The 26,896-nt window shown below is 38.6% G+C and overlaps 2 protein-coding genes across 10 annotated transcripts; both read left to right on the plus strand.

Moving 5' to 3' along the window:
• The first annotated feature begins 1,943 nt into the window (after positions 1–1,943).
• Positions 1,944–10,839, plus strand: LOC105059108 (ruBisCO large subunit-binding protein subunit alpha). Of its 2 annotated transcripts, none has more exons than XM_010942319.3 (8): positions 1,944–2,200; positions 2,374–2,536; positions 5,370–5,491; positions 5,668–5,875; positions 6,031–6,176; positions 6,255–6,561; positions 9,742–10,193; positions 10,349–10,839. In XM_010942319.3, exons 1-8 carry the CDS (start codon positions 2,147–2,149, stop codon positions 10,634–10,636), a joined length of 1,740 nt encoding a protein of 579 aa, XP_010940621.1. In that variant the 5' UTR covers positions 1,944–2,146; the 3' UTR covers positions 10,637–10,839. The 2 variants fall into 2 exon arrangements, with proteins under 2 accessions (XP_010940621.1, XP_010940622.1); XM_010942320.4 differs by having other exon boundaries at positions 2,377–2,536.
• A 3,264-nt stretch (positions 10,840–14,103) lies between these two features.
• LOC105059109 (P-loop NTPase domain-containing protein LPA1) lies at positions 14,104–26,730 on the plus strand. Of its 8 annotated transcripts, none has more exons than XR_012137519.1 (10): positions 14,104–14,299; positions 14,524–14,688; positions 15,298–15,614; positions 18,727–18,808; positions 21,786–22,202; positions 22,394–23,134; positions 23,626–23,818; positions 23,919–24,027; positions 24,414–24,518; positions 25,280–25,309. XR_012137519.1 is itself a non-coding variant. In XM_010942321.3 (8 exons), the coding sequence occupies exons 2-8, from the start codon at positions 14,536–14,538 to the stop codon at positions 25,658–25,660; spliced, it is 2,196 nt and encodes a 731-aa protein (XP_010940623.1). In that variant the 5' UTR covers positions 14,104–14,299; positions 14,524–14,535; the 3' UTR covers positions 25,661–26,730. The 8 variants fall into 8 exon arrangements, 2 of the variants coding, with proteins under 2 accessions (XP_010940623.1, XP_073106180.1); XR_012137520.1 differs by having other exon boundaries at positions 23,925–24,027; XR_834227.4 differs by lacking the exons at positions 23,626–23,818; positions 23,919–24,027 and adding an exon at positions 26,121–26,730 and having other exon boundaries at positions 25,280–26,034.
• The last annotated feature ends 166 nt before the right edge of the window (positions 26,731–26,896 follow it).

A 26,896-nucleotide genomic window follows, 5' to 3' on the forward strand; every position in this document is an offset into this window, starting at 1 on the left:
GATGTCGTGCAACCGTGGTGGATGCTCTAAATTGTGAGAAGCTCGTTGCAGCTGTTCGAAGGCAAAACAAACAACCATGCTGCTCGAAGCTCGGCCATTAGCACGTCGGAATTCGACTGAGTGCTACCACCAGCTGCCAATGTTATACTCGCGTGGCTGTGTATCACATACTGAGCACTGCATTACAAGCCATCTTCATCTAGAGAATGCCAAAGGATAGGTTCTCCCACGACGAATTCACCGTCCTACAGGAATAAGGGGGAGGAGACACCCAAATCTCCCCCGCAACCTCTCGGTAAATAGTGCAGGCCCGTGGTCGGTATCAAAGTAGCAAAGCTGAGTGAACAATTTGAGTCGAGTGCGGTGGACTCTGTTCAACAGACGGTTGTTCCTTGTCAGCCAGAAGATATGCTCTATAAAGAAAATGGCCAAGAACAGCGAAGATGGAGGCATCGAGGATGACGATTGACTAGGGTCATGCAACAGAAGTCGAAGAGATTTTAGAGCCGCCATCGTAGTCTATGAAGGTCTGCAGCCGTCCATGTGGCACGTGATAGCACTCACTTTCTTGTTGTCTCGAGCAAAGGAGGGCTTCAAGGCCGGCGGACAATTTCATATGATGTCTTTCATGTCGGCGTTTAATTGGAATTGTTTTAGAGGATATGAGTGTTAAATAGCCGCATTGAGTAAAAGAACACTCCTTGGAGGTATCGTTAGCACGTGACTATATCTTCATGCGCGCTCGTGGCGGTAGCATGATTTGGCTATGCCAAACTCGGGTCCCTCGCAGCCATTAATGGCTGCATTTGGTTATATTTTTTAATTTTTAATTTTTAAAAAATATTATTTATTTTTTTTAATTTTTATTATTGAATAAAAATAAAAAAAATAAAAGATATGTTTGGTAACTACGTTGCTATAAAGAAAAAAAGTAACGTTTGGAGGCGGTAGGTGAAGAGCTCGATGAAGAAGAAAAATTCAGAAAGATGGATCGAAAATCGGTGGGTCGAGAATCATGACCTACAAAAAGATGCCAATTACGTATGTCATCGAGATGGGTCGAGAATCGATACCTGCTGATTTAAATTCAAATGCATGTAAGGTTTATATCTAAAATTTCGATTCAAGCTCTGCGCACCAAGGATCGGGTTGGCACCAAATCTGAGCGGTTGAGATCTCAGATCTGGTATAAATCTCAAAAGTTGGATCCAACCTCAGAATCCCACCGAAAACAAAAAGGAAAAAAAAGAAAAGAAAAGAAAAGAAAAACACTATATAGAATTAAAAGTGCAATCAAGGGTCTACATGACCTGAGAAGGATATAAATGTAAAAATATATATTATTTATGGGATAAAATTATTAGACTGTATTAGGCCGAGAAATTATTGATTAGAACGGTTCATATATCTTCCACCATTCAGTAACAAGTCAATACACCATCCAAAAATATTGATTTTTTTCTTTTAAAATAATAAAAATTATCAGTTAGCCAATTTTAATTAACAGTAATTTTTTTAAATTAAAAATTTTTAATCAAATTTCGATAACAATGTATCTTTATTCAATACTTGATGATGCACTGATTTGTTATTAGATGGTGCAAAATATATATTTTAATCAATAATTTTTCGTACCAGATCTTGCTCAGGCAAATTGCTACCGAAGAGCTAAAACCAAAGAAGCCCTGATGAAGCCAATCAGGTCCTGAGATTTGTGTAGGGATCGTTTCAGGAGCGTAAACCATGAGCCCGAGCCCGAAGCTTTTCTTGGCCGAGTCTTTCCTGTCCGTCTCAGTCAGTGAATCACACGTCTCTTGCTCCATGCAAGGCGCTCCGTAGCGGGAAACAGTACCGAATTCCAAGGCTGCGCCTAGTGCGCAGGGTCGGTTATCGTGAACCAAACCCTAAAGTAATTCTCTTTCGCTTCGTCTTTCTTTCTGGAGGCGTCCAGAACTCGGAGTGTTCTGGAAGTTCCGGCCTGCACTCCATTCCGACCCCAGCGGTACATAAAAAAGTGGCAAAACTTCTTCTACCCTGTCGCTACTTCTCCGATCCAGGAACTCAAACTCCTCTCAGGACAGGGGGCAAAAAAAAAAAAAAAAGCAGCCGCCTTTGATCGAAAGTCTATCGATCCGTTTCCACGGAAATGGCGACGGTGAATGCGATCTCCTCAGCCTCCATCTTTCGGTCCCCTCTCCAGGTATCTATCCTTCGCTAGAGTTTCGGATTTGATTTATTTGTTGTGGGATTTTGTACTTAAAAAAGCTCTTTGTGGTAGTTATTGGGTGTCACCTTTAAATCCTTCTCTTGTTTATATCTGATGGTTTTATTTCCCGTTCTTTAGATGTTATTGTTTTGCGTTCTGGTGTGCAGCAGGAGGGATTGAGAAGGAGGGTGAGCCAAGGGCAGAGGCCGAGGCGGTTGGTGGTGCGCGCCAAGGCCAAGGAGATCGCTTTCGACCAGATCTCGAGGTCTTCCCTCCAGTCCGGCGTCGAGAAACTCGCCAATGCCGTCGGAGTCACTCTTGGCCCTCGAGGTATTCCACGATCTCTATTTTTCTTTGGGAAAATATCAATCTTCTATTATGTTCATTCTGCCATGCCATGTCTCGCGGTTCTGCTATCATTATATTAGATGATGATTTTCTTATTGGATTAGGAAGGAGATGGCATTTTCATGATAGAGTTACTCCGAATATATGTCTTGCACTTGTGGTTGCGTTATTTTTGTCACGCTCCCGACCTGGCAGCAAGCGCCGAGGAACATGGCAATGGCTGCGTATGCATGAGGTTGGTCCCATGGCCATGCAAGGAAACCTGCTAACAATAATTATAAACCCATCTTGACAACCATCCAACAAACGCAGCAGGGTAAGTCTTCAAAACTATCTAGATTGGCCACACGCCAATTCAAAAGTAACTGGATTTAACATTGTCACAATCTAAAAATTAAATCAAACCTACCACCCAACCAGCAAAATAATTCGTCAAGTTCTCCAAGCTTAACAACTTCTACAAGACAACATTTATAAAAGGAGGCTTTCAACAGCAAAAACTAAAACAACTTAGTTGGTTCACACAGTATCTCCGGTTTTGCTCTAAGCTCATCCCAGAGTACTACCTGCCAAATCTTAAGCATTGGGCTCTGAAAGTGAGAGAATTAGTGAGCTTAAAGACAAGTAAACAAAAACCATAATTGGAGGGATCAATTAAGTATGGTAAAAGAAGCTTCAAACAATTTATGAATGCATAAAGCAAGATAATTTAACAAAAATAGGATTTCCATAATCAAAATTTCACTTATAATTTTAAAGTGCAACTTACAAGACATTTTCCAAAATCAAGATCTCACATACAATTCTAATAGGCGATTTATAAACCATGCAAAAACAATTTGTAACTCGTTAGTCCATGTGATTGTGGCTACAATATCCTTGTTAAAAGGCCAAAGTACCTTATTTAGCCCCTAGACATTAGGTCTAAAATACCGCATTTAATCTCTATGGGGTAGTCAAAAGTATCGCATTTAACCTTCGCGGAATAGGTCCAAAATGTTCAAGTTCTGAATGATCAAAGTGCTAATGTATAATCCCATTGGCGAGGTCCAAAACATAGCCAAATTGAGAGTCCAAAACAAAAAATTAATTCCAATGTTCATAAGTTTAGTCTCATTGTGCTTTCCAAATTATAATTATGGCTTAAGGAGTTTACCAAATTTTCAAATCATGCGTAATTGATCCAAGAGTTTCACATAGTTAACAAACATGCATGGTTTCAAGGAAGAGTCCAAAGCACATTCAAGGGTATAAGGTTTTGAATTTTTATGTAAAAGTTTTCAATAATTACAGTATTCTGTTAAACATGTGTACTAATCCCTAATTATGAACATATAATTTTTAAAGAAATTTAGGAGTTTCTGTTTCACAATTTTTACTTGCATGATCCAAGTGTGTGCATACCAAGGAACATTTTGCAAGAATAATGGTTAAAGTTTCTACTTTCGATGTCGTGTCAATGGCTAACTAATATTGTGCTGTATTTGACGAGCATGACTGTGCCAACAAGAGAGCACCAAGATGGATGTGTGCTAGTGGTGGCTCGCATCACATGCAAATACTGATTCCATATCAGTGATATGAACCTGCATGGTCTGAAATTCTTAGCATTTAGAGGGCATATCCGTATTTCATGTGAAAGAAGTGTTCCAAAATGTATAATCTATAATTTTCAATGCATTCTTGTAAGAAATTAATGTAAGTATGTATTTTAAAGTTATAGTGTTAAAGCTTTAGTCAGGTAGATGTTACTTACCAAACAAGTTCAATCCAACAAGAAGATCCCTTCTACTCGATTCAATCTCTCTCTCACATTTAACAATTATAAATAATCTATCATCAAAATTTAGCTTCTAAACTATTGGAACAGGATGCACCTCATCGAAACACACAATTTCTAAAAATTCAATGCAAGATAAAAAAAATTCATATTAATAAAATAAAATTCTAAAAAAAATTGAATTAGAAGTATCGAGAGGCCCCAACAGATATTGTCGACTTTATGTCTAGATTTTTCTAAACAAAAATGGTCCATAAATATCAAAATGTATCGCTAAAAATTATAATATTTGTTTTATCAGAATCGTTGGAGCATGAGGATTCTAAGGGTATAAGTTATGTCATTGGAAACTCACTAGAGGTGACGGGCAACATGAACCTAGACCTAAGTTTTTCTCCAAATCTACCACACATCTACAACATTCGATCAAATTAAAGGCAGTAGAATTGGGGTTTACCTTCATCAGGCATGGGGCCTCGAATTTGACATCTCGTTGTCCAAGATGTTGGTCACCTCTCCCAGCACAGTAAAGTCCTACATTAGAATGAGATTGAGGGAAAGTAGTACTACAATAAAGAGGGTGAGAGTTAGAAGATGGATGATCTCACCAATAGATGGAAAATGATAGAAAATGAGAGAAGGAAAAGGGAGAAAGAGGGTGGATCAGGAGAGAGAGAGAAAGAAAAGGAAGGCGAGGATGGGGCAACGAGGAAGAATGTGTAAAGAGAGATGTGAGAGAGATGGAAGTGGTGGATGGATGGTTGCAGAGCAGCCAGATGGATGGTGGTTGAGTAGAGAAGCTAAGAGGAGAGCAAGGCAGAGTTCATGCATGCGATGAGCGAAAGGGGTTGGGGCTTTCCCACAAGAAAAAAACAAGAGGGCTCAGGTTATGGGCTTGGCTAGGTCCAAGTCCAAGCGAGGTTGGACTGAATTTTTTGGGCCAGGGGTGTTACAGGTTTATGCCTTACTTGCATGACTGGATTCATTAGTTTATATCTGTGGGTTTATTTGTTGATGTTTGCTTGTAATAAACAGGGAGGAATGTTGTGTTGGATGAATTTGGAAATCCGAAGGTGGTTAATGATGGCGTTACAATTGCTCGTGCTATTGAGCTTGCTGATCCCATGGAGAATGCAGGTGCAGCCTTGATACGAGAGGTAAACACTTTGTTGCATTACATTCTTCTTCTTATGTACTGTCTTCTGGTACTTAGGGTGTCATGGCATGATCTTTCAAGGTGTTTTTTTTGTCTTTTGAAGATTAAGTCTTGACAGATTTTAAAGTGCAATTGTATAGGGGGTGATGTTTATGTGTTTCATTATCTTTTTTGAAGGTTGCAAGCAAGACAAATGACACAGCCGGTGATGGAACCACGACTGCATCAGTTCTTGCTCGCGAAATCATAAACTTGGGTTTATTAAGTGTGACTTCTGGGGCAAATCCTGTTAATATCAAGAAGGGAATTGACAAGACTGTGCAGGGGCTGGTTGAGGAGCTTGAAAAGAAAGCTCGGCCTGTTAAGGGACGTTCTGATATTAAAGGTATTGACCTCCCTTTTGTATGTCTGAGCTGAATCTGTGTGTGTTAGATGCTTGTGTGAACATCATGAATGTATCATAAATGTCTTTCTTTTTTCAATTAAGAAGTATTAATTCCCAAGTGAAATTTGCTAAAATTATGTTATCTGTTATTGCAGCTATTGCCTCTATCTCAGCTGGCAATGATGACTTCGTGGGCAACATGATTGCTGATGCTATCGATAAAGTTGGCCCTGATGGTGTTTTGTCCATTGAGTCTTCATCATCATTTGAGACAACTGTTGAGGTTCAGGAAGGAATGGAGGTGTGTCACGTTTGAAATATTAGAAACTATTTGTGTTTGTTTTCCGTGCCTAATGTAGTGTTGTAATCATGCTTGCAGATTGACAGAGGTTATGTTTCCCCACAATTTGTTACAAATCTTGAGAAGTTGATTGTGGAATTTGAAAATCCCAAAGTTCTGGTGACCGATCAAAAGATTTCAACGATAAAGGAAATTATTCCTTTGTTGGAGAAGACAACACAATTGAGAGCTCCTCTGCTCATAATTGCTGAGGATGTAACAGGGGAAGCTTTGGCAACCCTTGTTGTGAATAAGCTTCGGGGTGTTCTTAATGTTGCTGCAATCAAGGCACCTGGTTTTGGTGAGAGAAGGAAGGCAATGCTTCAAGATATTGCAATTCTGACAGGTATGTTTGGAAGGCTTTGTTTCTTTCAGAAATAATTGTGCATTATTCTTGGCAAATCATGTCTTGCTTCTTTCTTTACGCATGAAGCAGCTATACTTAACTAAACATGTCACCCAGTCTTTAAATCTTTTAAAATTGCTCTTATGAGGAATTGACATCAATCTGTGAAAGTCAGCATAGTTCTTTAGGTTCAAAGTGTCGTTCCATGCTTTTCTTTAAAAAAAAAAAAAAGATTCTTGTCTTTGGTCAATTCAGCATGCATCACTTCTGACTTTACTAGTGAATATGCATCAAATTCTTTATGGACCTGTAAAGTCAAACTAGATTTGGTTGCGTAGGTTTACTTGATTTTTGTTTAATACTTGATTTAATTGTGTAGTGGTGTACATGCTTCATACAGAGGATATGCCATTGATTGATAAGAAGAGAGAAAGTGCTATTGTACATTTGAATTATAGATGAATGTTTTATAAGGGACTAAACTCTGGAAATCAGCATAGGGTGTGATGTTATTTTGCAAATGGAGTTACAACCCAGTGCTTGTGTGCATCTTCCACTGAGAGGAGGTTTACATTCAAACCCAGGAGGTTTTTCTCCAAGTGTTTGACATGGGTAATTTGCCTATTGTTCCTATGAATTGATTATGTTTATTCTTAAGAAAAATGTAAATCCATGACAATAAAGACTGACATAAGCTACCCTTAAAATTGATGGTCATGAGATACTATAGTGCGATCAGTTTGTTATCTTGGGTCCATCAGATGAATGATGGAAAGATATTGCGAATCACAAATTCCTATATGTTTTAGGATTTTTTGTGTATATTTTCAGTTATTTAATTAAATGGAGCTGTCTTTTCAAAGGCATATATAGCAGTGTGTATGTTCTTTCATGTGTGTGTACCCATTTCATTATACAAGTTTTTGGTGATAGAGTTTTAGGTAGTTTTGCCATCATGTTGGTCATAAGTTGGTTTAAGGTCTCAATGTGGGATCAAACTGGAGTTTTTGAGTTTTTGGAAGATCATTTTATGGTTGTTTGGTGAAACCAAAGTGGTGAAACTTTTTGTTGGCAGCTTGTTTGGTAATTGATTTAGAATTTGTTTTGTTGGAAGTCTGTGTAGGGACGACCTTCTTACTATTTGGTTGATTTATGAGTATTGTCTTCACAGTTTGTTCAGTAGATTCATTGAGATCCTAAATTTAATCTATGTTTGCTTGTATTATGTAAACACATGGTAATAGTTGAGATGGTGGATAAGGTGTTGAGGTGCTTTTGTGGTGTTACAAGACAGATACATGCTAAAACAAACCAAATTATATTTTAGCAATAAGACATTCATTTTCGTATTCAAAATGTTCTACAGTAGAGTATTCGACTAAAAGGATCGACATGATATAAAAGAAAATGTTGAAGTGTTTGCATGGTAATGCCAGGAGGGAAAAGTGAGGAATGAGTATTTTAAAAGGAGCATGTATGTTACATTATATAAACATAACTACTGGAGAAAAACTGATGATATGAGCATTTGCAGCAAAATTTAAGGATGCCTTGGTAATAGGAGGTACTCAGACCCATGTTATAAGGTGTTTGATGGCAAACGTGATTCTCTAGACATCTGTTCTGGGGGGTCAGAATGTTGGCTGATGCATGTGGAAGGGAGTTTGAGAGGATGCACCTTAGGGGTGTAATCCTTTGTATTCACCAATTAAAAAAAAAAAAAAAAAAGGAAAGATGGTGAGGAGAGGGGGACCAGGGGGCTAAAGATGAACAGAAGCTGAAGAATGGATCTGTAAAGTCTTAAGTAACACTGTATGTTCATATAAGATTTATGAAGCGACTCCAGAATGGTTGGGACCCAGGCTTGATGGCTATGGTTGTGGTTTTTCAACCTTGCTGCTGAGGAAAGTGAAATATATACGTAGATACTTGAAATTCTTTTCTATCCTTTCAATGAATTGAGATTTATCCTTTTGCAGCCATGTGGTAGGTGAGGACTGCATAGAGCAAAATCTTAGTTCCCCTGAACATGGGCAATGCATAACTCTCTCTTATAGCTTTCCCATTCGTATTGGTTGGCATGGTCCTTGGCTTAAACATTGGCCACGTAGCAGCCTTCTAATTTTTTTTTTCTTTCTCGTCTTTTTAATGTTGTACTTGGTTTCTTGTGTTCACTTGTTCTGGTCCAGTATAGCTCTTCTCCTTATGTAATAAAAGATTGTTAGTTAAAAAAAAGAAAGGAAAATTACATAGACACCCTTCAACTTTTTGCGATTTGCACTTACAACCCAAATGTTTCATTTTTTTCAATTAGATCCCAAAAGTTATGAATTGATTGGAAGGTGGCCCAAACATCCATACCAGCTCTATCGTCATTAACTGAGGGTGCAATGACTAATATACTCTAGGTTTTTGTTTCCGCCAAAACCCTACTCCTTTTCTAATATAGCTGGCAATGGTATTGATGGAATTTTGTATCTAAACTTATCTCACGTGACAATTATGTGTTCATGGATCCTGATGGAGATGGACAGCTGGGCCACGTTGCAACCAAAGCCTAAGTTTGGGGGTCTACTTGAAAAAAGATTAGCACTCCTGGCATGTAAGTGCAAATCATGAAATTTTGGAAGGAGTGATGCTGTAATTTTTACTTTAAAAAAATAATGGATGTTTACATAGATAACTAATGCAAGCAGCTTTACATATTTGTCTAGAGGAACTGCAGATTTGGTGCATGCGTACTCCAACATATAAACATGTGCATGTTGGTGATACATTAGTGAATATGTGGGAGTGTGGAATATGTGCCTTCTGAATGACTGTCTATTCTGTGCATGCATTCATGGAAGCATCTTCTAATAGTTTAATGAATTGGTTAGTTTGGGAGTGTATGACCTAAGTTGAACTTTAGAAATATGTGGTACCATTTGCTTATGTTGTTTTATAAAGAATCTCAGATGTCGATAGTACTGCAATTATCATTGTCTTTTAGTACAAGATAATGCCATTTTTCATTCCACAACTTTTTACTTGTTCAAGTTAGTCCATGCGTATCATGATTCGAATTATAATCCATTCCTAGTTTAGTGAATGTCCCTATCATGGAAATCTGTCAATAATAATGAGCCCTTTCCGTTAGCTTATCCAAGTATCCTTATATGCTTCATCTTATCCGTTTAGGTGCTGAGTTCCAGGCCAGTGATCTTGGCTTGTCGATAGAGAATGCATCTGTGGAGCAGCTTGGCACTGCAAGAAAGGTTACCATCTCTCAGAACTCTACAACCATCATTGCAGATGCAGCAACCAAAGATGAGATCCAGGCCAGAATTGCCCAGTTAAAGAAGGAGCTTGCTGAGACAGACTCTGTTTATGATTCTGAGAAGCTGGCTGAAAGAATCGCAAAACTATCTGGTGGTGTGGCTGTTATAAAAGTTGGTGCTGCAACAGAGACGGAGCTTGAGGACCGTAAGCTCCGGATTGAAGATGCCAAGAATGCTACTTTTGCAGCTATAGAGGAAGGGATTGTTCCTGGTGGCGGTGCTGCCTTTGTTCACCTGTCCACCAGTGTTCCTGCCATCAAGGACAAGTTGGAAGACTCAGATGAGCGCCTGGGTGCCGACATTGTGCAGAAAGTAAGTTATTATCTGATTCATCTTATCGTTCATCAGTTTGTAATGTACTTATAGATGACTTTGCACCTGGATGACTCATGGTACAAGTGATATGCATTGGATTTGTGACTGAGTAGCCTACTGAATCACTTGGCCTTTTAAATTGTATTAAGCAGGCACTGGTAGCACCTGCAGCTTTGATTGCTCGTAACGCAGGAGTGGAGGGGGAAGTGGTGGTGGAGAAGATCAAGGACAGCAAGTGGGAGGTTGGCTACAATGCGATGACCGACAAATATGAGAATCTGGTAGAAGCTGGAGTAATCGACCCTGCAAAGGTGGCCAGATGTGCGCTACAGAATGCTGCCTCGGTTGCTGGAATGGTCCTAACAACGCAGGCCATTGTGGTGGAGAAGCCCAAGCCGAAGGCTCGCCCTGCTGCACAACCTCAGGGCCTTGCCGTGTGATTGGGTCTTTTTTCCTTCGAGCGTAAGGTTAGAAGTTACAGATGAATGGTAGTGCCATTTGAAGTAGTGTTATTGGATTTATCTTGAAGCGGACTTTTCTATTTTGTGTTTTCATATTCTACTTAGAATTTTTGAGATGCTTAATGAGATCAACACTTGATACAATCGGATGAATTTAAGCATGGGGTAATTGTTCACCATAATGAGGTTTTCTGGCTACAAGCACTCTAATGTCTTTCATGTTAATATAAGAATTTGACTGAATGGTTCTGAGTTAATAGCAATCTTGATTCGCATAATGTGATCAGACAAGGCAATGTCTTTCATATTCATATAAGAATTGGCTGAATGGCTGATTTGCATAGGGGAAATGTCTGCATGCTTTCTTTTTCACTTTTCTATCCATCCTTGATGAGAATATGTTTTAAATCTTTATTCCATTACCGGTTTATATGTTTTTGCAGCCAAGCTTTATTATTACTATTTTCTCTGGACTGTGTTAGTGTGTTAGTGATAATTTGACTAGGAGCTAAGCCTATGACCTATGCTATTTCTGAGATGCAGCAAATTGGAAACTCGTAATGGGATACTCGAGGCCTTAGTGTATCATTTGTTGCAATTATAACGTAAGACCCTATTTTGGGGAGGCCTGGTAATTATATGTTCTAGTTTTATCTGTGCAAAAAAGCCACTAATATAGAATCGTCTTTAAAAGACAATAAGGCACCAAGGCAGATCATGATGGATGGCAAGACCACAATTGCACGAAGGGTGCTCAAGCAAATTGGAGAAAGAGTGGTAATTAACATTTCTTCGCTGATCAGGGGCCACATGCTTTCCACGTTGCTCCAGGTGGGAGAACAATCCGTATGGCACCGTGGTGAGATGACCACAGGGGCTCTTCCCAAGGGAATGCTCTGAAGTTTAAATGGCGGCCATCGCTAGCACTCATATTCCACTCTGGGAAGCGGTTAATCTGGACCTTCTTGACTTCCTCAGATCAAATGGTCACTGTTGGTGACTTTCTTCTCTGCCACTTTATTACCGGATAATTATTCCTTCCATGGGTCAGACTTCTATGTCTTTTTTTAGAATTGTTTTGAGCAACATCCAGGACTTTAAACCTTGGACTTCTGAAGGCCTGGCCTCTGGAGGTGACGGTCCAGCAAACTGTGCTAACAGTCGTTGACTTTAACTAAGGTTTGAAAACGAATGTTGATAACTTGATATCATTAATTTATTCTTCTTTTTTGTTTTTTCTTTCAGGAATTTTGGGGGAAGTGAGGCACTTCCCCCAACTTTATTAAAAGTCAAAAATTACTTACAAAGTGGTAATTACAAGGGTGTAGGAGAATTACCGTGGTAGTCTCAAGGAGCTTTTTACATCAATGGAGACGGCGGGACACGATTTGCAAGCACCTTAAGGCCATGCAGAGATTTTCCTGTGCATAGATTCTGCCAAAGGTTGAAAGCATGAAGAGTTTTCTAAGAATAAGGGAAGAGTGCCTTCCAAGAAAGATTCTTGACTTTCTCCCATGCCAATTTTTCAACAATGCGCCATCAAAAGTTTAGTCCCACCCCCTCTTCATCACCAACTATAAATAATGTATTCACTCTCCAAAAGTCCAAAGGGCATGGATATTAGGTGGCCAACCATTGGACTTGGACATGATGTCAAAGACCATGTCAAAGAGAGGGCACAAGGTTTGCAAGGTAACTTGATAGGAGGCAGGATCAACACCTGTACCGGATCTAAAGCCAACCACCCAGCCTTTTCTTGCGAGCACCTCGCTTGAATGCAATCTAGTCTTCAAGGCAAGCTAGAAAATATATGGATTGGCAATGGATGTGACAAGAACAAGTGTCTAAAATCATAAAGACGAAATATATGGGCAAACCTGATTGGCTTGTAATAAATGTTGATATAATTTAGTGTTCAATTCCATGAATCCTTGGATCTGGTATGGGCCAACCTTGAATGAACTCTTTGTGTCTGGCTTTGTCTTGCTAGTCACTTCCATGAAAATATTTTTTATAATTTAGTAACTTCTCCTTAGGTCTGACTCATCATATTAAGTGACTTCTCCTCAGTTTCAAGATAATCAAAGAGGCTCATCAGACTAATTTGGCAGAATGTGTAAGAAAAGTAAATATATAATTAACTGCAAATCAGAACATTTAGCTCTTAATCACCATAATCCAAAAATTCATTTCGGCATTTTAATTGCTACACAAGCAGATCAAAGACTTTGACAGGACCATCATAACCAGACAAATCCAGCAAGAAAGTAATCTTTTTTCCTCATGAATCTCAAATTTATTGTATTCTCAAGGAAAAAAAAAAGGGAGAGAAAAGTTTACCGATATGACATTTACGTTGAGTTGCAAACAATTTTGTCCGACTTTTCCCTTTTCCTTAAGCAGGTAATTTTGATGTAATCTCTAGACTCCGACTCTTTAAAAACAATAACAACTAAAAATATAATCTCCATTCACAACGTTACTTTAATTGATGAAAATTCTATTCCCTATTGAATAAATCACGTGATATGAACGTGCCCATCAAAAGGACAACGTGAGTTATGCATCACAATGTATCTTTTCTGAAGCAAAATAAATTGGAAGCATGGAAGATGTGCACCCACCCTTTGAAGGAAACTCGCATGAGAAATTCTTTGTACACGACGTGTGATGTAGAAAAAAAATACACCACTTCGTCATATTGTACCATAACGTAATGAGACAGATAAAATAAAAAAAATAATATTTTTATTTTTTAATATTTTATATAAATTTTTTATAAATATATATAATATTTTGGACAATATATATAATTTGCTGTGTTGCACGCAGTGGAGAAAGGATCACTTGGACCGGCGTTACTTCCCTCATCGTTACTTTCCCAGGAATAACACATGCATGCGTTCAGATGCTTGACATGTGGACCCCTCCCTGAAACGCATGTCTGCCACGTGGGGACCAAACTTGGACACACTCCATGGCCAGCGGGACCCGCAGATCTCACTTACACTTACACGTGCGGGACGGTCCCATCATCGCGTCCCCATCAAAGCTTCCTCCTTTTTATTTTAATGAATACTCTTACATAACCCCCGAAATTCAACGAAATCTACAATTCTGCCCTTCCGCGGAGACCCGCGAGTGGACGAACCCGTCCGGCCTTTCCGCATCGCTTCGGTTGCCCATTATTCCCGTCTTTCCATTATAATATTTGGCTTAATAATAATAATAGAAATAGAAATAGAAATAGAAAAAGAATCCGCCTCTGAAGTCTGATTTAATCCCTCGCAGCAATCCATTCTAGAACCATTCTCCGACGGCTCACATGCCCGCCACGCGTCCCATCCGAGGATTGATAGATACTCGAGTATGTCAGCAATGTGAAACGTGGCTATCATGCAATGGATGGGAGGCCGCATTGAAAGGGCTCTTGTAGGAGGAGATCTGGGTAGGACACGCCCGCTTACTTTGAGAGGGGAGTGGGAGAGAGGGAAGCGACCGCGGCAATGCGTGGAAGCCGTGACAGAGGGATGGCGAGGCCGTGTTGGAAGCTCTGTTTGTGGCGGATGGAGCCCTCTCTCTTCAAGAAATCCTGACCCTACCCTTCTTCCGTCCCGCCGTTCCCCCTTCCAATCCCCGTAGGTTCGTCCTCCCATCTCTTGTTCGTTCTTTCGTCTCGAATCTCGATCCGGCGTCTGTACCGCGGCATTGCTCTCTTACTTGAGCATATTTGCTGTCGGTTTGGGTTTTGGATGTGATTCTTGATTGGGATTGGAATGTGAGTGTGTTCTTGATTGTTTCCTTGGGTTTTTGATTTGGGTTTCTTGATGGATTTCTGGGTGTGTTTTGTGGCGGGGGATTTGTAGGGATTCTTGGAGATGGGGGAGTTGCCGAAGCTGCTGTACATTGTGGTGGTGGACGAAGGAACGAGGAGAGGGGACGAGAGGGAGAGCTTGTCGTTCCGGTACACGCGGCCGGTGCTGCAGAGCACGCTCCAGCTCATGGGATGCAAGGCTCGCCATGCCTTCAAGGTTTACCTCTCAAGATCTGGTGGTTTCTTTCGGTTCTGTTTTGTCTTGGAATATTCCCTATGTTTCTTTCTTTCCTTCTTTTTCTGTTTTTTGCTTATGATAAAGGAGAAGAAGAAGAAGAATTCAACTGGTGATCTCAATGCTTGTGTTTGTTGATTCAGATATTTGTATTAGGTTTGCGGTCTCTATGACAAATTAGGCAGCAATTTCTTATTTTTCCCTTGTTGTTGTTACTGCATGCATGCTCAAGTATTTGCAATTTAATAAAATGCTTGAACTAGTTAGATTAAAGGAATTATAATTGTCTGTTATAAAGCCCCCAACGAGATTGAAAATAATCCCGACAATTGTTCTTTATGTCAATAATATGGATCCCTTTCTGGTATTGCTTAAATGGAATTTCCTGTTAGATTGGAAACACCATCTCGGTCTGGGATGTAAACTTTGTAAGAATAAGATAGCCATTCACTTTTTTTCCATGCCGGGAAGGTTGCCTCTGCTTATTTATCTATCTTTTCCTGGGAAGGAAACTTCAGTTTAGGTTCTTCCAAGTAATCTTTCTCATTTGGGCCTTTCTGTTTTGTTAACTGTTACTCTTTTTCTTGTCAGATTAGCCGAAGAGTATTTGAAGTGATGAGGAGTGAAAACATGTCAAAATGTGATGCCTTGGAAAGGCCATTTAGTAAAGGAAATGAATGCAAAGAAAATGAACATTGCCAAGCTGGTTGCTTGAGTCAGGAGGAGGTCAGCAGCCACTTGACTCGAGAGGGTATGGTTACCAGTAGCACAATACCATTTGAATTGTACAAAAGACTAGCAACTGTTGCTGTTACACGAGAGAACTTTTTAAATGTTGTTTGTGATGCTCTATCCATATATAAGTATATTGGTCCCAATCAACGAGCTGACTTGCTTCTAGCATGCAGGTAAGATGTCATCTCTATCTCTTGTGGGAATGCTATTGTCTTATTTGATTTTTGCGAGTAAGAATGCTAATGGATTTAGATTGAGATGTTTTGGATCATCAGAACAATAATGTCAAACTGTATAAATATAACTCACATCATTACTTGTTGTTTAATTGCATAACGGTTCATATACAGCAAGCAGAATCACTTCACTCCTGGTTATCATTTACTTGGTCATTGTATATTTTCTCAAAGATGGCTAATTTACTCTGATGACTGAAGAGTAACCAGATAATTGTTATGTGCCCCTTATGCGAGAAGGGTTTTTTTTTCAATAAATCAGGATTAGATCAAGCTCCATGATATTTCTGATGTTTCTGGATGAGCGTTAAAAATCTATGATGTTTACATCTACTCTAGGAATAGGAAGGAATATTCCTATAAATACGTGAATTCAGCAAATTGTTGAGCCAAAACTATTTTCCAATCTCAATTAAGCTTTGATAACATTTCCTTATTTACCAATATATGCTCTGTTGTGTTTGCTATTTTTGCATCTTATTGTAAAGCTGACTTTTGAAATCTGATAATAGGATAGGCTTTTTACTTCTTTTTATATACCATGCAATTAATTAAATTAGTATGCACTATTATTTGCCACAATATTGTAGCTACATATATGTTAACATTTTTCATTTGGCAGCCATAGCATCTCTCTCTCCCCCCCTCTCTCTCTCTCTCTCACACACACAAAATTATTGCTCATCTTCTTGTACATAGGTGTAGAAGTATCTTATCTATAAATTGCTCATCTTCTGTATATGTCATGATTAATTATCCATTATTGTTGAGCTTCCTTAACCTTCCGAGAATAGCAATAGAAATAAAAAATCTTTACACTACTGCGGTCCTACATAAATCTAAAGGGGGCTGTACGCATGTTAATACAAGTAGTAAAGTGATCATACGATATGGTCCAATCTGAACTAGCTAAGGATCCATTAGAGGTTGTCAAACCGCCTTGGCAGTTCTAGGCATTAGCCCTCCAACACACACACACACGCGCACAAAAAAAAAAAAAAAAAAAAGAACCCTATGTTTCCACAAAAAATGTTTCTTTACCTTCACGACTAGTGAAAGACCATAGGTAAATTGTCCTTTATTTGTAGCATCAACAATTAATTCGGAATTGTCTCAAACACCTATAGTACCATTTCACTAACATTATTTTTTGGAATTGCATTTACCTCTAGCTTTTGTTTTTGAGAAATCTCTATTAAATATTCATATATTTAGTAATTTTATATTTTTAGTTGTAAGTTTTTTCTAGCTTTGTATTGTATGTTCTTTTGACATAATACATCTTCATTATAGGTCATAGTAGGTCGGTGAAATTAGCAAAAGAGAAAATAAAGGAAACATTACTACTTAATTGACATGGTCTGGACATCCCTTAATTCTATTTTTTATTCACTTCATTTTTTTTTCCTTTTGTTGGTGGAAAATGAAAATAGAGTCTCTTGAGATTTGAAAATAAATAATCAAAATGATTAATATTTAGTGATTTAAATTATAATTTGTTTTATGTGATAAATAATTCCTACCAAAAAAAGTAAATGCAGTCCTATAGATGTTTGGACATCCTTAATATATTATGCTATTTTTTATAATTAAAAATAACTTCTTTACAAAAAAACTTATATTATTTGACTAATGCATTACTCTGGGCCCCCTAGATTGAAATCCTTGCTCCACCCCTAGGTGGGCATCCAAGTAAAGGTAATATCAAAAAATAAATAAAATTGTATGTTTTTGTTACAGAGTCATAGATAGTTCACAAAAGGCACTTCAAAGAATGCCATAAAAGTAATTGCCAAATAATAACACCTTTGAATTATGTAATAGTTTTTCCTAAAAAATCTAAAACTTCTTGGAACGTAACATTCAAGCTTCAATTAGTATCTTAGGGGATATGTTGTAAGCAGGCCCAGCTTCTTTATCTCTTAAAGCAAAATCTGTTTTACTCAAATAGCAATAAAGCCTAAAAGAAACCAATGAGCAAGGTGCTTTCTCTGGACAAAGGTTGCCCATAGGAGGCCAAAAACCCACCTAAGCACTAACCTAGGTGCTTGGCTGACTGTCACCAAAAAAATGCCAAGCACTTGGGTGGTTAGGTCGTCCTAGTGACTAGGCTGGACCTCATAGGCATAGGCAGCCACTTATGGCAAACTTGGATCCCTTTGGTGGTTGATTGGCATAACAGTAAAAAAATAAAAATGTATACGTTGATTGCTCAGTCATTCTTCTTTTCTTTTTTTTTTTCCTTCTTTTGACCAATCATTTTTTAATTGAAGATTCATTATATACCTCTACTTTTTTTCTAACATAATTGGCATGGATGACTAATAGGATCTACACAAGAAAAAATACTTGCTAGTTATTAGGAGCATCTCGAAAATATCCAGGTCAAGATGTGGCCTTCAAATTAAGTTCCAAATTAGTAGATACTGCCAAAGATCATATTTGGCATAAGAGAATTAGATCTCTCTGTGGGTTTTATGCTTAAAGTTGTTCTATATTTTTACTAGAACATATAGATGGCACACATTTTGGATGGTGCCTTTGGCAGCAACAATGCCTGGTCCTCAATTTTTAACATTTATGTTAGAGTTATCAGAGTTGATTATTTAAAGTTGTCCTGTATAGTTGGACACGTGCACATCTAGTGTGAGTCATTCTGACTCACTGTTGATGCGACCAATGTTGAAATTTTCTGATGGATAAAGATTTTACTTGTAGTCATGTTGAGTTCACATCAATACCTTCTTTAACATAGACTTTGCTTTGTATCAAGGAGTTTTGAGTAAATTCAAAGCTTTTTGTGGAAAGTTCTGAATGGAAGCCTTATAAAGCTGATTCAAGATTAAAATTTGTGAATGGCATCAATATTGACGCCAATATGAAATGATGCCTAATGTACCATGTTATGTGCTTCTCGTTAACTTATGTATAGAGCCAATTAAAATTTTGAGCTTAACAAAGGTTTCTTTAGTTCTTCAACCTATTGCATTTGAATTACTTCAATGTGATCCCTAATACTGACTTCTTCCCCCATCCCTTCCTTTTGCAGAATTCGTGAAAGAAAGGAATCTGTAACAGTTCTTTTGTGCGGCACAAGTGGGTGTGGCAAATCTACTTTGTCAGCTTTGCTGGTGCGTGCATCATGGCCTTATAATATAGAATTCTTTGCCATCACAAATTTGATGTCTGAATTATATGTTTGAAATTCTAAAAAAGCTTTATATTTCAATTCATTTTAAAATAATTTGTGAACTACATTGCCATCACAGATTGGATTTCTGAATTAGTTTTGAAATTATAAAAAAGCTTTATGATTCCACTCACATTTAAAACAATTTCCAAACTAAAATTTTGGTTTGGTAGCTGCATTTTGCTATGGCTGCATTACAAAAGCTTTATATGTCAACTGAAAATTTGGTAACTTCCCCCCTTTTTCCTCTTTTACTCAAAAAGCAAATTGGACAAGCATTTTGCTTTATTTTCTCCCTCGTGTAGGAAATCCTGCTTGGAGTGCTGTTTTCTGGGCCATCACAAATTATCTGTTCCCTATACAGCCTTACAAATTCCTAATAGACCTTTATTGATTATAAAAATTGGTCTTTCAGAGGTTTGTAGTTTTATTTCTGGTATCTTCATTTCCAGGCTATTGCATACTTTTTTCATAGTCATCGTATTAGATTTATGAGCAGAAGCATACGAGATAAGGCTACTTGCGCAAGTATAGGTTGTATGGAGCACCTCTAAACCTTTGAATTGCTATTTTTTTCGTTCTTTATCTACTTGACTTCCTTTTCCCCATTAATTGGTCATAGTTTTATTTAGTTGCTTCAGTTTTTGAATGCAATGACAAGCTACAGATAGAGGCTCATTTATGGTTTATACTGTGAAGATCATCAACTTGCATACTGTTCAAACCAGCGGAAAGAATGGTTGATTTTTGTCTAGATGTTCTGATTACTTAAATTTGTCAGTTGTCATTCCAACATTAGTGTATATCAAACAATGCTCTTAGGCACTGATCTATATATGCCCAGAAAAGGGCCTTAGCTCTGATGTAGTTGGAACTTTTTTCAGTACATATTTGTTATAGGCAACATTGATAGGATCAGAATCGAGTCAGAAATTGTTGAGTCGGTGGGATCTGATTGGATCACAGATCATAAGTTTTTTTTTTTTTTGGTTTTCTTCAAAAAACTCCAAAAACATATAAGAAAGGTAAAAAAAGGGGATATGAGTACAATATAGATTAGATGAATAAAGAATAAAAAAGTATGGTTTGCTGAATTGCCTGGTTCAGGGCATACCAAACCATATTGGCAGTTGATCGAGACAGTTCTAGCATTTAAAACTAGAAATTGGCAAGGAGGAGAGGGAGAAGGAAAGAGAGGAAGAGAGAGAGAGGGGGGCGGGAAGGGAAGAAGAGGGAGAAGAGGGCCTCCGAAGGCCGCTGAAGGGTAGCCGAGCTCGTTGTCCCACAGCTAAGCTCAGTGGAAGCTAGAGGAGGGCGGAGGAAAGGAAAGGGAGAGGAGGCCTTTGGAGGGCTGGTGAGGCTGCTGTGCCACCGCCGAGGTAGGTGAATGTCGGAAAGAAGAGGGAGAAGAGGGCCTCCGAAGGCCATTGAAGGGTAGCCGAGCTTGTTGTCTCACAGCTAAGCTCAGTGGAAGCTAGAGGAGGGTGGAGGGAGGAAAGGAGAGGGAGAGGAGGCCTTTGGAAGGCCGGCGAGGTTGCTGCGCCACCGCCAAGGTAGGTGAATGTTAGAAAAGGGGCTTCGCTCCTCTCGATTGAATGAAGGGCTTCGCATTTGTTTTTTTCTTTTTGTTTTTTTTTTTGGTATTACCAATCTCAACGGCAGCGCGGTGGCCTCCTCTCTCTTTCTCCCCCTCCCTATCCTCCCTCCACCCTTGATCAGGGATGATCTGAGAAGCAACCAATAATGAAGCTGAATGCAAAGCCATACGAAGGTTATATGGATTTGCTCCGCAGAAGATCCCATGTGGGTTCAAAATTAAATCGCGGAAAAGATTTCATAGTATTGTTTTACGTCGTATGGGATTTTTCTTTTCTGTTCCACTTCTCACGCATAGTGAAAGTTGTGGTGGGCCCCGATAATTGCTGCAACATTTTTTCATTCCAAAAATCCGTTCCGTTCTGTTTTTCAGCCAGGTCATGCTGTTTTTCTGTTTTCCACTAATTGTAAGTGCCAAAGAGATCCCGATCTGTGTGGGAGTCCCTTGGTTTATAAATACCTCTTTTGAGGAGTTGTAAAAAATAAAGAAATAAGGAGATCCCAATAATAGTCCGCCATCTTCATTTCCGCTAATCTCTATTTTTCAAGTCTATATACGGATCAACCCTCTGGCTTCCATCGAGCTCGACTGCCCTTCGATAGCCTCCAAAGGCCCTCTCTCTTTCTCTCCCCCTCTCCCCCCTCTCTTCCTCTCCCATTCTCCCTCTGATCTCTCTTCGTGTCAGTTTGGGCCCAGTGCAAAACAATATGGGAAGTCTAGTTTCCACCAACATAAGCCTAATATAGCATGTTTAACTAAACAAACATCATGTTTGGTTATTAACAATATTTTATATAATACATATTAACTTAATTATCATTCGAGTCCAATTAAGGAAGAAACAATGATAGGACATTAAGATATGGATGTAAAAATACAAAAATTGCATCTCTTTTTTTTTTTAACTCCATAGACTCCATTTACAAGCTTGTTACTTTACTATTTGATTTTTATTAATAATAAGTATTTTCAAAGTGTCGAATGAATTGTAGGAAATGGAGTATACTTGATTTAATGTCTAAATAGCATAACCAATGTGGATCTTATGTTCTAAGGAAATATATAATTCATAACATGGATTTAGATACTTATTCAAAACTAATCCTGATCCAAAGATGAGATCTAGATTGTTTAAGGCCATGTTGATCAGGATCACAAGAACTGGCTCATGAATCATTAGATTTTAACAACGGTTATAGGCAGGTTTTGTGCCTAAGCAAAACCCTGGAAGAATTAATTCCATTTGGAAATTCCTTGTATGATATAGCATCATTGCTTTTATTTAGATTCTTGATTGCAGTCTTTGCGTACTTCCAAACAGGGAAGCAGATTGGGTGTCACAACTGTCGTTTCTACGGATTCGATACGCCACATGATGAGGAGCTTTATGGATGAAAAACAAAATCCGCTTCTCTGGGCTTCAACATATCATGCTGGTGAATGCTTAGATCCAGTGGCAGTCGCCAAAGCAAAGGCTAAACGGAAAGCAAAGAAGCATGCTGTTGTCTCTCACCCGATGGTTGAGGAATTATCTGATGGTACTTTAAATGAATCTGATGGTCAGTCTGCAGATCCAGTTTCTGGAACCAAACTGATTGGCAAAAAGCAAATGGCCATTGAGGGATTCAAAGCACAAAGTGAGTTGGTTATAGAAAGCCTTGATCAGTTGATTACTGCATGGGAAGAGCGAAAAGAATCTGTTGTTGTTGAGGGTGTCCACCTAAGCTTTAATTTTGTGGTTGGTACTCGTGCAGTTGTCTGTTTTTCCCCATTTTTCTTATATAAACCTTAATTGGATGATATCTCTGGCATTTTTTAAATTATTAGAAATTGTCCGATTGGACTTATTTTCAACTCCGTTAAGTCTTCATGCATAAACTCGTTCATTTTAATTGCTAATGGATGGCTTATTTTATTTTCATATCTTAGATGGGACTTATGAAGAAGCATCCTTCAATTATTCCTTTCATGATTTACATTGCAAATGAGGACAAACACATGGAACGATTTGCAGTACGTGCAAAATATATGACCCTGGATCCAGCCAAAAATAAGTATGTTAAGTACATCCGCAATATCAGATCCATTCAGGAGTATCTCTGTAATCGTGCTGACAAGCATCTGGTGCCAAAAATTAATAACACAAATGTTGATCGGAGTGTGGCAGCTATCCATGCCACCATTTTCAGTTGCCTACATAGGCGAGAGGCAGGAGAGCAGCTGTATGATACAACCACTAATACGGCGTCTGTAATACGTGAAGAATATAGAAACCAGTGTGCTGCTAACTCTCTGAGTTCGAAGGGAATGTTTCAATTGATCCAGAGGAATGGGTCCTTTAGGCATTTGATAGCGCTTATTAATGCCGATGGATCTGTTGCCAAGGCTTGGCCTATTGAGTCAGTTGGTGGTCATGGAAAGGCCACATCTGGAATGGGCAGTGAGAAGTGTGTGGGAAACCCTATGTATGGTCCCATGCAGATTGAGAAGGCAGAGCGGGTTAATCTTCATTTTGGTAATTTTGGGATCAGTGCATGGCCAAGTGATATAGGTGGTACAAGTCACACAGGAAGCATCAATGACTCAAGGGGTGATGGCACTAACACTGGTAGTAGATATTATTCTTCCTGTTGCAGCTCTCCAAAGATGTCAGGTGGGCCTTCTAAAGAGGTGTGTCTTACTCTTGTTACTTTCAGTATAGTGTTTGGCTGGGAAAAAGTCCATAACTTGCAGTTAGACTTACATAGAAACTTACTAAATTTTAATACAGATATAATCCAATTTTCTAGGTGGAGTGTTAACATGATAGCTGTAAGTTTCATATATGTTGTTTGACTTTCTCCAGTTCTCGTTAACTGAAGCCTAGTGGAACTTGACTCAATTGTCTATTAATTTAGTCCTGGATGTATAATTGAGCGAAGAAGGATTAACCTAATTTTTAATAATGATCAATCATTTATAATGGTGTTTCTTTTTTCCTGAAACTATGGAATTTGTTCCAGTTTATCTTAACTGTTTTTAATCCTGATGTTAAACATGGTTTCTTCAATCCAATCTGCACAGGTTTTGTTCCTTTATGTTTTTTCATAATGTATTTAAATAGGCAAAGCCAGCAATTCTGTTTTGATAGGCTTTCACAGTTTTCTGCTTAATATTTGCAGTTCCCCATATTTTATGTGATTAGAAGAAAACAACTATCTTTGGCGCTACATTTGTGTTTCAATACGTCCAACAGAAGCATCAAAGCAAACTTACTTTGGTGTACCGGGCAGACCAGGATTGTGCTAGTAGGCATTTAACTGCAAAGGATTTTTCCATGTTGATAGCCAGTTCGACTGCTTTATTTGCCTCATGGTATATACATTGAACTAATGCCCTCCAGACAAGTTGGAAATTTCTGTATGTCAGTTACCAAGGTTCTTGTCCAAGTTATGTACTCACGTTTCTTGAGTAGTTGCAGTTCTGCATACAAAACATTGCCTTCTTCCCTTTTTCTGGATTTCTAAAGTCTCCAAGAAAACCCTTTACCCACTGTCAGAACTCATGAGTCATCAAGTTTCCAGGTAACAAAAGATTATGTTGCACAGTATTTTAGGTTCCTGTTAACTGATGCACTTAGATGTTAAAATGTGTGCCGGTAATAAGTGCTAGTTATCTTGACAGTGAAACTAATTTTCATTAAGATGTTAAATATCATCAAATTAATTCATCTAGCTGTAAAAGTTTATAGTCATCAGAGGTGCAAATATGCCAAGTGTTCCAGTCATAAATTCTAGTTATCTGGACAATAAAACTAATTTTTGTTAAGATGTTAAATTGTTATCTAATTTATATTGTCATGAAAGGTGCAAGTATCCTAATGCTCATTATCAATATTAATATGAATAAGTTCTGGGTACATGAAACAATTATGTTTGTTGTCTCTTTTAGCTAATACTTTTCCTTCCAGCTCAAGGAGGAACTGTCGGTACCTGGTAGTGAAGAAGAAGCTGATGATCCACCTGGTGGCGACAGTGATGAGGATCTAACTGACAATAAGGAGTTCCAGGATGAGGTAAGAACTGAAAAAGGATTTCTATTTTGTTAGAATTAGTGTATTTCAATTTTCTAGTAGTTAAGCATATTTGGATTGTTTAGTTATTTGTGCTAGAAGACTTGCTGTGGTAGATAAATTGGTTCCATTCATCAGTATTTATCCTATACATGGTGTTTGAGATACTACTGTCAGTCTACAGCAATGCAAGTTGAGATCTGATAGCATGTCTCAAGTGGTAAGCCATATCCATGAGTTGCCAAGTTGTTTGTCAGTAGCTCTGTTGAGCCACGGACACCAGTCCAGAATTTGCATATCTGATTCCAGATAGGCTTTGGGATCATTGAACAGTTGCAAGTCCATTAAATCATGGATGATGAGCAAGGAAGCTACTCTGCTGTAATACAAGTCGTTATTCTTTAGCATGCCATCCCATTACTTTATGCTGTATGTACTGCACTAATTTTACAGAGAAAAAGAAGAAGGCGGCATTATTACAGGATGGATATGAAAATAATGAAATATTCAGCTATACAGGGCTCTGATATTAAATGACAATGAACTATGTGATTGCAAGTTGAAATATGCATCTTTTGTTAAATTGAAATTTCACCCTCTGTTTAGTGCAATGTTTTGCTTGCCTGTGTAATTCCTTTTCATTGTTTCTCTATGGATGGCAGTGCTAAGCTTATTTGGACCTCCAAAGAGTACCAGTTCTTTCGTGTTACTATCTGCTTAAGCCAAATTACCTTACCTGTCTCTGACTGATGTCTGTTTCTCAGATGGAAGGTTCTGTCGATGAGAACTCAGCCAAGACTGATGAGGAGTATGATGACTTGGCCATGCGAGATGGCCTAGGGAATGGTTACTGGTCTGAAAATGATGAGGGCCCGAATAATGAAAAGAAACTAGTAGTCAAGAAAATGGAAACAGCGGATGACTCAGGAATGACAGAGAAATACCGACATAATCTGGATCTCTTCTTGAAGATGAGTGAGCATTTTGCTGAACTGCCATATTCCTACTCCCTCCTCTCAGAGAGAGGTTTGGACATGAAAATGACAAAAGATTCATTCAGTGGATCTTTGCGATTCCAAAGCCAGACGCAAAGCATTCCAGCCATAGGTGAGTCTGAGCCTATGTACAGGGGCCCGGTCCTTTAGTAGCACCTCAGACGTGGTATATTGGACCAAAGGACTGCTGGACGAAGTTTTTGTAGCGAGGTCTGAAAGCGTGAGGCGGTACTAAATCTATCTCCTGTTTTGCTTGTTGACATCGTCAGGTTTGAGAGGATTTGGTCGACATTAGCTTGTCTGCCTTTGATTATCTTCTATGGCATTTCTCAGGGGTTCCCAACACCTTAATCTTGCTCAATCTGGGAACGTAACGTTCTGTTGTGAAGATGGGTATCCATCAGTGCTGTGCACTGCTTGGAAAGATAGGAATATTCTCAGAATTTTCTACCGACAAAGGGGTGATGTAGGAATACCCAGTCATGCTGTTCGCTCCATCGGCAAAGTGTGCATTAAATGATCTGGTAATATTGTTTTGTCCATTTAATTTCCCTGATACTAAGATTGAAAGCAACTATTTGATGTTGCCTTTGCATGGTTTTTTAATCAGAGGCCCGAGGGATGCCATGGAGGCTGTTTAAATTGGTAACATTGGGTTCTGTAGAAGGATGGAGAGGTATCCATGGTAGATCCAGGTCACACATTTTAAGATATAACATCCAAAAATTTGAATCTGGAAATTCCTCAGGTAGCGAAGTGGTGTGACTAGGGCAGTACTCAGTTCACCAAGTTAGGGATCATATCCTAAAAGCTTTGGGCCCATTGGCCTATTTGGCATTGTCGCTTCTATGTTTCCGTTGAAATGTCGTCAGATGGAGATTGATGTTAAAGATAGCATTTGGCAGATCTTCCGCTATTACTTTCTTTTATGTTTCACTCCTATCTGAAAGCATTTAATCTTTGCTACCAAAAGCTTCTTGTAGTCTTCGTCACTGTTCATTCTGGTTTTCTGTAAACAATAATACAAAGCAAAAACGATACCAATGTGCTCTTACAGAAACAGAATGACAGTCACGGGCCTGTCCTGTTTTATAAGAGAATCTCCGGTGGATGGTTCCAAGATGTGGAAAGTCAAACCCACGTTAATCAGTTGGCTAAACAGAGGCTTGCTGAGTCAAATTTTTAGAATATATTATCACTGGCTGAATAATGATCAACCAGCTTTGATGGTAAGCCAACCGCATCCAATCGTGACTATGGTTTCATGGCTAAGAGTTTGTTTGTTGCAAGAAAGTGGGTGAAAATTAAAGTGCCTTTCTCGAGAACTAACTTTAGGACAAAGTGACTTCAAGGGCAAGTGTAATTCTGTTACTCATATTGTTTGAT

The sequence above is a fragment of the Elaeis guineensis genome, chromosome 16 (genome assembly GCF_000442705.2).
Source record: "Elaeis guineensis isolate ETL-2024a chromosome 16, EG11, whole genome shotgun sequence".
Lineage (NCBI taxonomy): Eukaryota > Viridiplantae > Streptophyta > Magnoliopsida > Arecales > Arecaceae > Elaeis > Elaeis guineensis.